The 14,603-nt window shown below is 44.3% G+C and overlaps 2 protein-coding genes across 5 annotated transcripts; one reads left to right on the top strand and one right to left on the bottom strand.

The window, feature by feature from the left end:
- Positions 1–456: 456 nt before the first annotated feature.
- Positions 457–7,651, bottom strand: fancg (FA complementation group G). 4 transcript variants are annotated; one of them, XM_020052220.3, is made up of 13 exons: positions 6,842–7,651; positions 6,645–6,738; positions 6,348–6,473; positions 5,796–5,974; positions 4,792–4,954; positions 4,521–4,651; positions 4,291–4,437; positions 3,332–3,492; positions 2,857–3,234; positions 1,358–1,398; positions 1,093–1,236; positions 874–988; positions 457–772 (listed from the first exon to the last, which is right to left on the bottom strand). In XM_020052220.3, exons 1-13 carry the CDS (start codon positions 6,923–6,925, stop codon positions 655–657), a joined length of 1,881 nt encoding a protein of 626 aa, XP_019907779.2. In that variant the 5' UTR covers positions 6,926–7,651; the 3' UTR covers positions 457–654. The 4 variants fall into 4 exon arrangements, with proteins under 4 accessions (XP_019907779.2, XP_019907778.2, XP_012992175.2 ...); XM_020052219.3 differs by having other exon boundaries at positions 1,093–1,239; positions 6,842–7,649; XM_013136721.4 differs by having other exon boundaries at positions 1,093–1,239; positions 5,796–5,861; positions 6,842–7,648.
- A 1,109-nt stretch (positions 7,652–8,760) lies between these two features.
- On the top strand, positions 8,761–14,541 carry LOC105025568 (neurofilament heavy). Its single transcript, XM_010896320.5, has 4 exons — positions 8,761–9,603; positions 11,697–11,896; positions 11,990–12,114; positions 12,377–14,541. The coding sequence occupies exons 1-4, from the start codon at positions 8,829–8,831 to the stop codon at positions 13,920–13,922; spliced, it is 2,646 nt and encodes an 881-aa protein (XP_010894622.2). The 5' UTR covers positions 8,761–8,828; the 3' UTR covers positions 13,923–14,541.
- The last annotated feature ends 62 nt before the right edge of the window (positions 14,542–14,603 follow it).

The following is a 14,603-nucleotide window of genomic DNA, read 5'->3' as shown; positions in this document are numbered from 1 at the left end:
CATTTCTTGGGGGCGGATGTGTCCAGACCTATTGGCTTAGACACCTGTCATTAAACGGTTATGTGCCAATTGGATTACACCGCGTTGAGTTAAAACCCAGTGTTGACCGAAGACAAGGGTACACTCGTTTCGTTCAAACCGGCTATGTGCTGCATAGTAGACACGTTCTCTAATCCACTGACATTGAATTATATATTGAAGCATTGTATATTGAGGGGGTGTGGTATGTGGCCAATAAACACTCAGAGCTGTTCTTAGGCATGATTAATCAATAATGCCTTGTAGCTTAAGTACAGTCAACTGTACTGGCACTATACAACATCAATCCTCTAAATCTTATTTGTTTAGGCAGTGGTCTACCAAATGGCCAAATCTAGAAAAAGAGATAGATCAGTGTAGCCAGTAAACTCCATAATCACATCAACATTGAACAACGATTAAAACAATAAACAGACACAGTAGAAATAAATCAGTTTTATGCTGATGACTAAATAAGCAATCAGTTTGAACAGTAAAAATATATTCAGAAATGGGGCACCACAGTATCATATTCATCATACCAAAAGAATATACTACAGACACATAGCATAAAACAGAGCACATTCTCATCTGGCCTTCAGAGGTAAAGAGTCAAAACCCCACTTCTTCACAGTACTATAATGGGAGACCCTGGTGCTGCTGAGTTTTGGTAAACTCCTCCATTCTACCTCGGAGGTCTGCTGGGTCAAGGGAGGGGCCAGTCTGTGGGTCCAGCAGGTACAAAGGAGCATCTCTGGAAAGAGAGGGCACAGAGAAAAGGTTGGGATATTTCAAATTACACCTAAAAAAAAAAAATTCAGGTGAGTAAACTAGTGACCATAGATGTCATCTTACTGTAACAAGGGAGGAGAGCTGGAACTCTGGTTCTCCTCCCAGCAGGCTACAGCCTCCCGTCTCCTCCCCAGTCTCCACAGCACCTCGGTCAGCCACAGCCCAGCACTAGCACACCCTAGAAAGACAGACACGCAATAATTCATAGAGGGGCTGGATTACATCATGCATTATTCCTACAGATATTTTGTCTGCACAAAGACTATTTAACCTTCGGATTACCTGATGCAGCCTGCAGACTGAGCTGTAGGTCTCTCAGGGCTTCCCTATTCTGGTCTCTGTGAATGAAGCTTATTCCTCTGCCTGCAAGGGCCAGCCCCTTCAGCCTCTGCAGGTTCCTGACCCCTAGCCCCTGCTTCACACAGCCTGCTACACAACACGATTCACATCCAGACCACCACTTACTACATTATAACCTGGTAATATGTGATATTGACATGCATAACACCATTTAATACGGGTCAACAGAGAAACACTCAATACTCACCTGTCTGTACAACACACACCTTCATCAGAAGGCTGATGCACCTGAAACACAACACACAGCTTCAGAACTTGAACATGCAACACACACACCAGTTTCACAATATTTGGGAGGACATTTCTGGGACCACAATTTATTCACACAAAGAAAATACAATTTTCTCTAAACCCTGAACCTTAATGCCTAACTTTGTCTTTCTTTGCAGTGGTTAGCCACATTCCAAAATATGACTCCTTCTGATAGCAGAAAATAGAGTAAAATGATACCAGCCTAAACAGTAAATCCTGTTTATTTATACCTTTTGTCTAACTAAGTATTCATGGTTGTCAAGGTTGAGCCACAATCCAAGAGATTGGGGTTTCTGTGAATATAATTCCAGCCCACAGCTAGGGACTACCCCCAGGTCATAGATTAATATTTTAGGATTCACCTTTTGGAATCCCCTCCTGCCTCTTCCACTGTGTCTCAAATTGACTAGATTGACAGAATATTCTCCCTTCATTGTGATTAAATGGAAAAATGTACAACACCCTCCTAAAGGATGTCACCTCAAAAAATAATTAACTAAAACCTTAAACCGAAGCACATCGCCTTGGTAGACAGTAGATGTTGCATCCTCTTCACAGAATTGGTGAGGCCATTAGTCCATGATAAGTGCTCGGTTACGTGAACGCAGAGGAACTTAAAACTGCTGACCTCAGCTGGATTTGTAGTCCTGCAACATGCGTTATGAGTCTGAGATTTTTAACACATACTTAAGCTAGGGTTTGTATTTCTGGGCGGGGATGCTTAATAGATTTAAGGACCTTTTATTCACATATTTTGTATTTGTCATATCCCTCACATTACATTATGCTGACAATGAGTGATACAGAGCAGACTTTCAGCAGGATCTTTGTTCATCCTGGACCTTCACGGAGGATCTCTCTGAATTGATTTAGGAAGGAACTTAATCATCCACAAATGTCCAAATGAAACATGCGACTACTGATAAACATTCTTTATTCTTAGTCGAGTTTTGGGTGGATTCATTTCTGACCATGTTCCAGTCAGTATTTTTAAAGCAGTCCCGTTGACCTTAGTGTAGATGGCTCCATCTTGAGTTGAACAGGGAGACGTGATCCCAGTGGCTGAGTGGGGGGCAGAGAGGACGACTTTGAATACATTACAACTCTTTGGCTACACATTATCTAGAGGACTGTTCCCAGTGGTGGAACATGGTAGATTTTTGATGTTTTTTACCCATATTTTACCAAATCTTCTCCCCAATTTTGTGATGTCCAAACCGTGATTATAGCCTTGCTTTGTCACAACAACTCGGAGACGTGTTTCCTTCCGTGACAACTTGCCAAGCCGTTGTAAGTCTCATCACACGCTTGCTCAACTAGGAAGGTTGATACATATGTGCAGAAAAGAACACATTTCCCAGCCAACAACCACTAGCTGTACAGTATCAAATTATGAAACTATTCAGGCCTTTAAATACTATTAATGAAACTCACCGGGTGTAGAGGGTGACAGCCTGCTTCCAGTCCTTGAGGTGGGAGTAGCAGTGGGCCTGGAGGAGGTATGCAGCCCCACACCACAGCACTAACCCCAGGCGGTCTGCAGAGTCATGCCCAGATTCCTCCATGGGATCCTCCAACGGCTCCTCTAGCCGTAGCCTCTCTGGGAGCAGATCTACAGTCTTACTGATGACCTCATCACAGAGCACCAGGCAGTCGTCAGGCCGCTGGGCCATCAGCAGGGAGGAGCCCGTCTCCAGGTAGAGCTCAGGTAACCTGGGCAGGGAAGGGGCCTCAGAGAGCACTTGAGACATCTGCTGGTCTGACTGAAGAGCAGCCAGGAGGTCCAGGTAGTGCTCTACTCCCTCTGACACACTGCAACACAAATACACAACAATGGAATATGCCACAGACTGGAACAAATTCTGAGGAGGTATGTCAGTATGAAATTGATGGCTGCTTGGGAACTTGCCTTCCATGGAGGACACACTTCTGAGCCAGACAGTGTAGCACGCTGAGGGCAGAGGGGACTGACAGCAGACTGGACAGGGATTGGCCGGGAAGCAGAATGGCAGGAGCAATGAGAGGGCCTGAGGCAACAGTAGGCTGGGAGGCAGGTGGTAGCATCAAAACCTGGTTCAAAGAAAAGACCCATCACACACCAGTCATCTACTGTGTGAGTGTCAGGGTATCTGCAGGTTTCATTAAGTGGAATTCAAGATGTTTTAAAAACGTTTTAATGCCACTGAGGTCAGTGTGCACCAAAAAAATATTCCTTTCCAGAAATAAATTAATATTGGCAGAAAGTATCACTTAGGGCGGGCTCTTCCTCAGAAGGCTCTGGTGTATTTTAAAAGGCAGGTGTGCCCTAGCCAGCATGGTCACTCGGGACTCCCGACAACAGGCAGTATGGTGAGAACCAGAAATATGAACACGGGTCACCGTGATGCAGATTGCGTAGCAGTTAGGATGATGGGCGAGTAACTGAAAGGTCTGTGGTTTCCTTCTCCAAGACAACAAGGTAAACAATTAAATCATTGTGCTCTTGAGCAAGGCACCCAACTAATTAAACCTGTAAGTTGTTGAGAAGAGAAATTCCCTGCCACATAACTACAATATAAATAAAAAATACTGACATTAACCAGTATTATCCTTATGATTCCCATAACAAATTATAATGTACTTTGTTGGACAAAATAACTGAACCGCTAAACAGTTCACTTTATAAATACCTGTGTTACAAGCATTATTTTGAACTGGCTAGTTGTTGACTATACATTTTTGATGGTTAGAGCAGGGAAAAGCAAGTTGTCTCATATGCACTATATATATCAGACCTAAAAAAAATTCAAAGCTATAAGACATTCTAAAGCCTTCAGGTCAGAAATGAATATCCCCTAAAAAAAATGTACACTGATCTGTGCGACTCACTGAGTGTAGTAGCCGTAGAGCCTGGATCTCTGCTTGTGTGTTTCCCAGCTGCCGGTAAACCAGGACACTCTGCTGCAGTGCAGATACACACCTCACATCGGTCTCCAGGGCCTTCCTAAAACACTGCAAAGCACTATGGGGATGACCCTACACACAGACACACATCATACTGGTCATAACCCTCTCACGCATCCGAAAAGCCTGTGAGGTGTCTGTGCGTTTGTGTGTACCATGCTACTGAGGCAGAGGCCGGTGAGAGTGTGTATCTGGGCGAACAGGTCTCTGGGGGTCAATGGGGAGGGGTCTCTCTGAAGAATGGTCAGGGCCTCTGACCACCGCCCCTCACACAACAGCTCAGCACCTGGACAGGTAAGGAGAGGTTAAGGGTTAACCTCTCTATCCTGAACTGGTAATAGTTAACATCTAACCGCTCTACCCAGGACAGGTAAGAGTTAACCTCTCTTGTGGACAGGCAGTGGTTAAACTGTGAAAGGTTCAGACCCTGAGCGATAACAGTGCAGATGTGCAGAAGGTCCTTCAGCTCCCTGGGGTGTATAACTAATGCGGGTCTGACCGCACTCGTCTCCAGACCCTCCTCTCCTGCCTTCCTCGTGTCATCCCTCTCATCCAGACCCAGTCCCTCAAAAAGAGACAGCAGCTCTCCCTGCAGACAGAGGGAAGCAGAAAAACATGAATATTTCTGATGGCATGTCATCATGTGACTGTCAAATAGTTGGTCGTTTTGGGACTTTGATTCTGGTTATTTAATTATGATGTAATGGTCCTGTTTTAACTACAGAGAAAGCCAGTTACTTGCGAGGTAGGAATGAACGCTGATTTGAACGACGAAGGAACTGAGTGACTGACTATACTTAAGCTGCTAATATGCTTCACGCTAAGTGTAAACATACGCAGGACGGCTGCCACATGTATCCTGCATGCTTTCAGTCCATCCTTAGTGCACGTGCCAAGGCCTTGAGTGAACGCATACGCAAGGTGAAACACTAACAGAAATCGTGGGGCAGTATACCTGAGATAATCTGAAACGTGGAAGTACTACTACACAATGGAAAGGTTTAATGGTCTAACGTAGACTCTTTGTTGGCGTTGCTGATGCTCTTTTCTTTGTGTTTTGTTAAGACATATAATGAAAACAATACCACCTCCTCTGTCACTATGTTTGTTGTGGTTGTACAAAATTGGCCTTAGTTGTCAATGTATTTCCGGGCAGGTAGAAAATGTTCTGTCGCTGGACTGCCTAATAGCTTTTAGATATCAGTGGAATAGGTTAGAAATGCCGCTTGCGTAGCATTCGCGTTTGTACACTTACAAAACAGGAGCATATCGAGGCCATTAGTTGTCCTGTGATGTGCATTCCAAAACGGCTGCTGTGTTTTCCAATCTTTATTATTTTGCATTTTGAATAACAAGAACATGTTGAGTACATTGACATGAAATTCCTGGATATTAGGTATCCCCCCCACCCCCACTATGGCTGACTATACCTGCAGCTCCAGTATGTGACCCAATCTGACGGTAGACAGCCAGAAGGCCCACTGCACACAGAGCAGCTGCAGAAGGGAAGAGCACAGGGAGGACATTGGACCCAGGGACTCCAGAACCACACGCCAGAACACTGGGGGGTTGGAGGGAGGTGGTCCATCACAACCTTCAGCCCCCAGGGCTGCACAGAGGACAGAAGATTAACCAAAACCTTTTTCCACTAAATGTAATAACTTATTAAGAAGTGTTTATTCAGTTGACTAGTGTGTATTCACTTTTTTGTCAATAATACAATTATGTCAACTGATCATGGAATAATGTACATTATTCACCATCAGGTGGCAATTACAACATAAACTAATGAACTACTTCATGAAATTGTGCCTTGAATTTGTGCTCTGGGGTAAAATCATAAACAACGCCATTATAAAGGTTTAAATGATTTCAAATAGACAAGGCAACTATTTTCACTCACTACCAGACAGTTGTGTAGTTAAATAAGAAATACAATATTGCAATTTACATTCAGATGCGTTTTATATCTATAGCCATACCTCTCTCCAGGCTATGTGTGAGGAGAATCTCTGCCTCAGTGAGTTGTGTTTGACTGAAGGAGAACATACAGAAATTATACACCACTGCCAACTCCAGCTGGACACGGTCATGTACCGCAGGCACACCTGAAGGGGGGGGGGAATGGTGTGCAGCGGTTTAGATCATGGAATATGGGGTGGATGAAAATAAAGAGGTGAATGGAGTATGAGGAAAGACGAAATGGGGAAGGAAAAGTTTAAAGGTGGATGAACAAATATAGTTACGACTGTTAGCTACAGTAATGTATATAAGTGCACCTTGTATCATCTGCAGTAGTTGAAGACTCGCCTCATAGCACGATTTTAGTAGTCGCGAGCCCTGTTCAACACAATCTCCTTTGTCATTGTGTTGCTGAAACGACATGTTCTGTTGGTTAGACATGCCGAGGCCATCTGGATATCATTCAACTTAGCGGACAAGCGGACTGTAGCTTGCTAGAACTTAGCAAACTCACCTTCCATTTGTTTACGATAGCGTTATTTTCTTCAGTCCATCGGTCCAGCAAACATGTATCCGATTCGTAAGACATCACTGCCATAAAATCCTATACACATTATGAGGAATACTACAAACACTGGTGTGTTTTTTTTATGTTGTTTCGATTCTACCTCTCTGTAGTAGTCAAAGAAAAAGCAAGAACCTTGTCGTCAAACAATGTTCTAACAGAGCCCATGTCGCTCTACCGCCGCCTACAGTATAAAGCTACACAAGAGTGCATTACATGGTCACGTGTTATTACCAACGAAACTCCGTGGGTGACTTGTACATAATGGCTAGGCATCAACTTTAGGACAGTCGTGAGTTGAATGATGCAATTCATGGTCCGTTGTTAACACACACACACACACACACAATGCACAACAGTTCAAAACCTTAATTGTACAGAAGCTGACTCATCTACGTGTATGAAGGCTGCCAGCTGTCTTCCCAAGGTCACTCAGTTTTCCTCTCGTGTCTCCCCACCTCCATGCACATCAGTTTTCTTTATACTCTTCACATTTCTATTCCATCTTCTCTCATCTTCTTAATTTCTACCGCTTTTTCACTCGTTCTGTTCGGACTTTCCACTTTCCCTCCTTTCCCGAAACATCAAAATGACATCCCAAGTATTGAGAATGCACTGCTGCCCACAACCTTCCATTCAGGCATAATTCGTCTCTGCTCCATTTGCAGTTGTGTCCTCATATATGTTTCCTAATCAATTAATATAGTTTGTGTCAAAGTATCCGCATGAGACTATGATTGATTTGAGTGTTTTTACTGGGGTGTGGCATACACCGAGGGATGGTAGGGTGAGGTCCGCCCCCAGCGGCAAAGGAATGCCCCGGTCTGACTTAAAATCTCAATCTGCGGATGCTGATTACCGTTTACCGTTTACCGTTTAACACATGTTCGCTCTGACCTCTCCATCGGCTTGTGTCCTGAAGAGATCTGATCAATAGGCAGCCTTCTCAGACAGATTCTTCCAAATCAGCTGACTCTTACAAGGAGAGCACTAAAATAGCAAGGATGGGTGTGCATACAGTACTTTGCTCAGTCATCGGCACTGCCTGATATTTTTTAAGAACCGGATTTATTGACAATGATTGTTCTAGTCGCATATATTGCTCTTTGAGCCGGTCCATGATTTCACATAAACTTCGGAGTATCATTAGGTTACAGATTGTGACATGAAAACTTACACACTTAAGTTGTGTAAAGCTGGGCGTGCGCTCGAGTGTGTGTGTGGGGTGTGTGTGACTGTATACGAGTGTGTGTTGTGGGGAGACGGGGTGGTTGGGAGAGCGCTGATTTCTGCTGATATGCAATGTGATAGCCGCTGCAGTGAGTCTGCAGATACACTTAACCCACCTGGGAAACACATTAGCCAACACAGACACGTGAAACTTTAAAACTAGTCCTAACACAAAACAGTTGTGTTATTTTATACTAAATATATAGTTTCTCTTTGTGGTAAACATTGTATTGTGGACATTTTTCTTAGAAAAATGGAAGCCTAAATGCCGTCTAACGAATATAACCCATCATTCTACTGATGTATTTTGCGCACTCAGACACCCATATCTTATTACCGCAATAATATTTTTGGACATTGGTCTTACATTTATCTGATTTTATCACTTTAATATACTTGTAGCTACAGTAAGGTACAATCCACCAACATCAGCCCAACGCCTCGACACGATAGCGGTACTAAGCATTAGACCTAGGACTATACGCATCATGATAAGTGACTGAATACATGTCAATTGATAATGTGTGCAAATATAATTTTTGTGCACGATGGAGGGTAGTTCTGTGTGAGAACGAAGGAGCCGTGATGACGATAGCGAAGATGTCTCTTTAAAAGGAGAGAGTCCGTGCTGAGTTGTGACTTTCTGTTCCTGTGGTATAAAAGCTCATCTCTCTTCGTCCAGCTGCAGTCTGCATCCGACTAAGAGATGAGCTACCCACTAGATCACTACGGCCCCTACCGCAGGGCACCGCAGGTCCACTCTGTCCGGCCTGCAGCTTCCCTCTCCTCCGGCTACCAATCGCAGTCCTGGACGACCTCCCAGCGCCGCCGTCCGGCTTACAGCCAGACAGTCTCCTCCGACACATTGGAGATCTTTAACGGCGACATGACTCGGAGAAACGAAAAAGAGATTCTGCAGACCCTCAACGACCGGTTCGCCGGTTACATCGATAAAGTGCGCAACCTGGAACTGATGAACTCAAATCTGGAGCAGGAAGCCGCTGCGCTGCGACATAGCCAAACAGGACGCGCTGCTTTGGGAGAGCACTATGAGCGTGAGCTGGGGGACCTGAGGGGTCTGATCCAGCAGCTAACAGGGGAAAAGACACGCGCACGTTTGGAGCAAGAGCACCTGGAAGAAGACATCCAGCATGTGCGGACCAGGCTCGAGGACGAGGCACGCAGCCGGGAGGAGCTGGAGGCAGCGGCGCGAGTCATGAACAAATATGTGGATGAGTCTGGCCTTGCTCGACTGGAGCTTGACAAGAAGTTGTGCGCACTTCAAGAAGAAGCTGCGTTTCTGAAGAAGAATCACGAAGAGGAGGTGGCAGAGCTGCTTGCGCAGATCCAGGGTGCACAGGTGAGCTTCGAGGCTCGAGACACGATCAAGGCGGATGTCACAAGCGCGCTGCGGGAGATTCGTGCTCAGCTGGATGGCCACGCCACCAAGAGCGCAGTGCGGGCGGAGGAATGGTTCAAAGGTGAGGTACCTTTAATATCTGTCTGGTGGAGTTGGTGAAAACCGGGCTTATGGAGATATAATGTGGCCAGTGATGCAGCCCAGTTTATTTTATATATATTTTGAAGTAGTTTTCCAATCAAATTGGCTATAGTGAGGCCAAATGCTTATAGCCCCTTACAAATGTGTCAACAGTTTTTTTCTTTATCTAACAATATCTGAACTTGATAAGATTCAGTTGAAGGGCACTTCCCCAGATTGCTCTGACTGCCAGGGGGGCATTTTGAATTAGTCAGACATTCTCAATCTGATATCATGTTAACATGGCACTAATTCTGAGAAAAAGTGTTTTATTGCATGAATTTTGCTAAAGAAAAAAAACTCTATCATATCAGTGTGTATGGTTACAAAAAAGTGCTTTAAAACTGCAACATTGTTTATATGCCCCTGGCAAAATGTGTATAATTGTAAAAAAAATACTTAGGAAACTCATATTTTTCTAGAGTGGGGCCACTGAATGGTTTGCCCAACACATGTGAGGCTGCCAAAATGCTAGGGCCGGCCCTGTACATGTGGTGCAAAGCCTATAGGCTCATCCCATTTGGGACCCTATAGGAGATGGTTGGTAAGCTCACTATTGCATTGCAAGCAAACTGCTTTAGACTAGGCTCTATATTGAGCTAAACCACTACATAAATCATCACCCCAGAGCCCACAGCAATGACTGTGAATACAGCCAGCATGTGTAATTTAAGGGCAAGCTGTTGAACGCTATAGGTAGGGTAGAAATTATAGGCTTTGATTGTATTTGCAAAAAGAACAGATTAATAATCAAGTGAAATAGGCTACTGGTTTATTGTATGAAAAGGAAAAATTGTTGGGACCAGTGTAAACTTGGTGCTCTGAACATATTCTGAACATATGTGTTGTCTACCAACAAACAGAACCATCACACAGTCAAGTGTTGGGTATGTGTAAAATATTTGGATATAATTCTAAACAATGCATTTCTGCCGCAGGCAACAATGAGTCAGCAGTATTATGTCCCTAGAAAGACAGATGCCGCATTCAAGTGTCCTTGGATGAATCACCAACAAAGAGTTTCTTGACCCCACTCATAATTATTATCATATGACAGTGTGTTGCAGGTGCCCTGGTGAACAATGTATTAACTTATATAATTACAAACGGTATATTTGCCCATCAAAAGTCTCATATCCCCTCATAGATGATGTTAGAGGACACATGCCAGTATATTTCCCTTTAGTCTGTGAGGCCATGGACATAGCCATTGATGGTATACTCTGTTTTACTGTAGCCAATGAGGTGTTTTTTCAATAATATATATTTTTTTTACTTCCAACGTAATTCTTTTTGATGACCCTGTTTGACATGACTCCAGTTGTGTCATCAGGAAGGATCAGCCAATAAAGTCACACCCAGTTGATTGTGTCATCAGAAAGGAAGAAGTTGAAAGTAATACCCCCTTGACTACATGAAATGAGCAGATTAAAATGCCTGCAGCGAATCTCCCTCAGCGCGCTTTTGGCCAGTACTGGCTTCTAACACAACCTTTTCTTTTGACTTGTATTTGCTCTTGAGTGCCCTTTTTCTGCCAGAAGGAGACATCTGAGATGTCTGGTATGGTGTAATGACAAGGTATAGGATACAGAGACTATTATAAAGTAGGTATAATAGTCTATAGCCTGTTGAAGTGACTGAGGTATTTGCCTTTGTAGGATTCTGTTTTGGTTTGGTCATTTTGTGTTTGGGAATGACGCAGCTAATTTCACTCAACTCCGTAAATTACAGCGGAGGTACTAAAATATATATATAATCACTGAAGTTAAAATGAATTCTAATGCAGCACTCCACTTCAGTAGTGTCATGTCACAGATCTACGTGTACACTAAATGGCAATGCTTGTGTGTCTTGACAAGTGGTGTAGTGGAGGGTAAATGCAAGTAAGAACAGTTTACCACCTTTTTTGCCACAACCGTTTTAAAGGCGTTTTGAATAGAACTGCATTGCAAGTACAGGGAGATTTACCCTTTTAACACAACCACTAATCAAAATGTCTCTGACCCTGTCTCTGATATCTACCGATCTCCGTAGTACGTATGGAGAGGTTGTCGGATGCAGCTCACTCTAACACAGATGCGATCCGTGGTGCCCAGGATGAAATATCAGAGTACAGACGCCAGCTGCAGAGTCGCACCATTGAACTGGAAACACTCAGGGGAACCAAGGAGTCCCTGGAAAGACAGTGCATGGACAGAGAGGACAGACACCAGGGAGAAATCAACTCACTACAGGTAAACACTTCTACCTCTCTGAATGGCTCCTGCATTTTGATACTACAGTGCTCACCAACATCTGTCTGTGTGTGTGTGTGTGTGTGTGTGTAGGAGACCATCCATCAGCTGGACAATGAGCTAAAGAGCACTAAGTGGGAGATGGCCAGTCAGCTGAGGGAATACCAGGAGCTGCTGAATGTCAAGATGGCTCTGGACATAGAGATAGCAGCCTACAGGTTGGTCAAGGATTAAAGTTCAGAGGTTATGGGTATTTTAATTAATTGCGCCTAGGCCATTTAAACTGACACAGAATAAGCCATGCTCTGTGAAAATAAACCCAATTGTCTCAGAATCCTTTTATTATTATTTTTTTTTTAAGTGTCCATGTCCTGGGGTGGTTCTAGTCAGAGAAAACAATATGAAAAGCAGAAAAAGAATACAAAGGGGGCCATATTGACCCACCCATATTGGGCTTAACATTGTTTTTCTCCTAAACAGGAAGTTGCTGGAAGGGGAGGAGACTCGGTTCTTATCTGGGCCAAGTCTGTACTCCTACCCCACTGCCCACCTGAAGCTGAAGGGGGAGGAGCTCTCAGACACAGTCATACTGGAGGAGCAGACAGATGAGACTCAGGTCACTGAAGTGACAGAGGATGCTGAGGATGGTGAGGAAGGGAAGGGAGAGGGAGATGAGGAGGAAGAGAAGGGAGATGGAGAAAATGAGGAGGAAGATGATGCGACCAAAGCTGTGGTAGAAGATGCAGAAGAGGAAGAAGCTCCGGATAAGGAAGGAGAGAAGGAAGAAGGAGATAATAAGGAGGATGCGGAAGGAGCTACAGATAAGGCAGGAGAGGAGGAAGAGAAAGGAGCTGCAGATAAGGCAGGAGAGGAGGAAGAGGGAGATAAAAAGGAGGAAGAGGAAGGAGCTGTGGTTAAGGTGGTAGAGGAGAAAGAGGAGGCAGGGGAGGAAGAAGAGAAAAATAAGCCTGAGTCACCTCAAAAGGCATCTTCTCCATCCAAATCCCCACCAGCCACATCCCCCCTCCTAAAATCACCCACCAAATCTCCCGCCCCCAAATCACCCACAGAGAAATCTCCTCAGCCAAAATCACCACTGAAAGCTCCATCCGTGAAATCACCAACATCTAAATCTCCTCGTAGCAAATCCCCAGAGGTTAAGTCTCCCCTACCTAAGTCTCCTGAACCCAAGTCCCCAGTCCAAGAGAAGGCCAAATCCCCTGCAGAAGACAAACCTGCCAAGGAGAAGAAAGACAAGGAGCCTGTGAAGGAGGAGAAGAAACAGGAGCCTGAGCCCAAGGAAAAGGAGAAGGGTGAGAGCCAGCCTAAACAAGAGAAGTCCGAGGAGAAGACCGACAAACCAGACCCCAAGGAGAGCGACACCTCTAAGGAGACTGAGCCCCAGAAACCTGTTCCGGAAAAACCTGCAGCAGAAAAGCCCGCCCCCACCAAGGAAAAGCCCACCCCCACCAAGGAGAGCCCCACTCCTACTAAGAAGGATGAGGAGAAACAGGCCCCTGCCAAAACAGATGACAAACCCCAGGCAGAGGAGAAGACTGCCCCCAAAGAATCACCAGAGAAAACTGAGAGCAAAAAAGAGAAGAAAGCAGAACCCAGTAAGGAGGTGAAGGAGGAGGAGAAGACAGTGGAAAAGAAAGCAGAGCCCATTGAAGAGGTGAAGGAGGTTAAAAAGCTGGATAAGAAGGAGGACAAGAAGCAGGATAAGGAGGACCAGAAGGAGGATAAGAAAGCAGAGCTCATTGAGGAAGTGAAGGAGGTTAAAAAGGAAGATAAGGAGATCAAGAAGGAGGACAAGAAGGAGGATAAGAAAGCAGAGCCCATTGAGGAGGTGAAGGAGGCCAAGAAACAGGATAAGAAGGAGATCAAGGAGGAGGATAAGGAGGATAAGAAGGACATCAAGACGGAGGACAAGAAGGCCACTAAAGCCCCCAGCAGTAAAGAGGAAAAGGACACAAACGAGAAGTCCTCCGGCACTGAAGTCAAAGAGGAGAAATCCAAGAAGTGAAACACTAAAATAAGTGGAAGTGAGGAAGATGCCAAAGAACTAATAGGATGGGACGGGGTGGGGGGTGTGGGGGCGCTACTGAAGTCCTGAACAAGGGAGGCCAGAGAAAAATGGTAAACAAAGCAATAGTGTTTCTCTAATTACTAACCCCTGGATACTCAAACCTAGTCAACCCTGATATGATGCTTATTCAAGTGAATGATTGTAGTGAATGCAGAATGCTCTAAAATCTATCTGAATGTGTCTATCTGACTTCCCATCAATAATAAGTGCATTAAAATAACAGCATTGCTCTTGCTGGGAGCGTAGCACAGGGCCATGTACCTTCTGAAGCCTTCAAGGGCAGAGATGTAAAAAAATGCCTATAAAAGATTGTGATAGATTATTCTATTGTACTGTATATGTATATTAATGAAGATATAAATGAGTATATTATATTTGCAAATATGTAATCAGAGAAAGACTTTATGAATCCGCTCAATGTGCACCTTTTAACCAGCTCCCTGGCAGCTGGAGGCGCTGACTCATTGTACTGTGTTAAAGTCAGAAATAACACTGACATCAAAGGTGACTGTGGTGTCCATACATGCTGATGAATTAATAAAGTTTAAAACTGTAATATTTGTGTATGTACTAATTATTCTTCAAAGGATTATGTATGACTCTGTTGTGGATGATCAG

The sequence above is a fragment of the Esox lucius genome, chromosome 13, assembly GCF_011004845.1.
Source record: "Esox lucius isolate fEsoLuc1 chromosome 13, fEsoLuc1.pri, whole genome shotgun sequence".
Lineage (NCBI taxonomy): Eukaryota > Metazoa > Chordata > Actinopteri > Esociformes > Esocidae > Esox > Esox lucius.
This window is presented reverse-complemented; position numbering and strand designations above follow the sequence as displayed.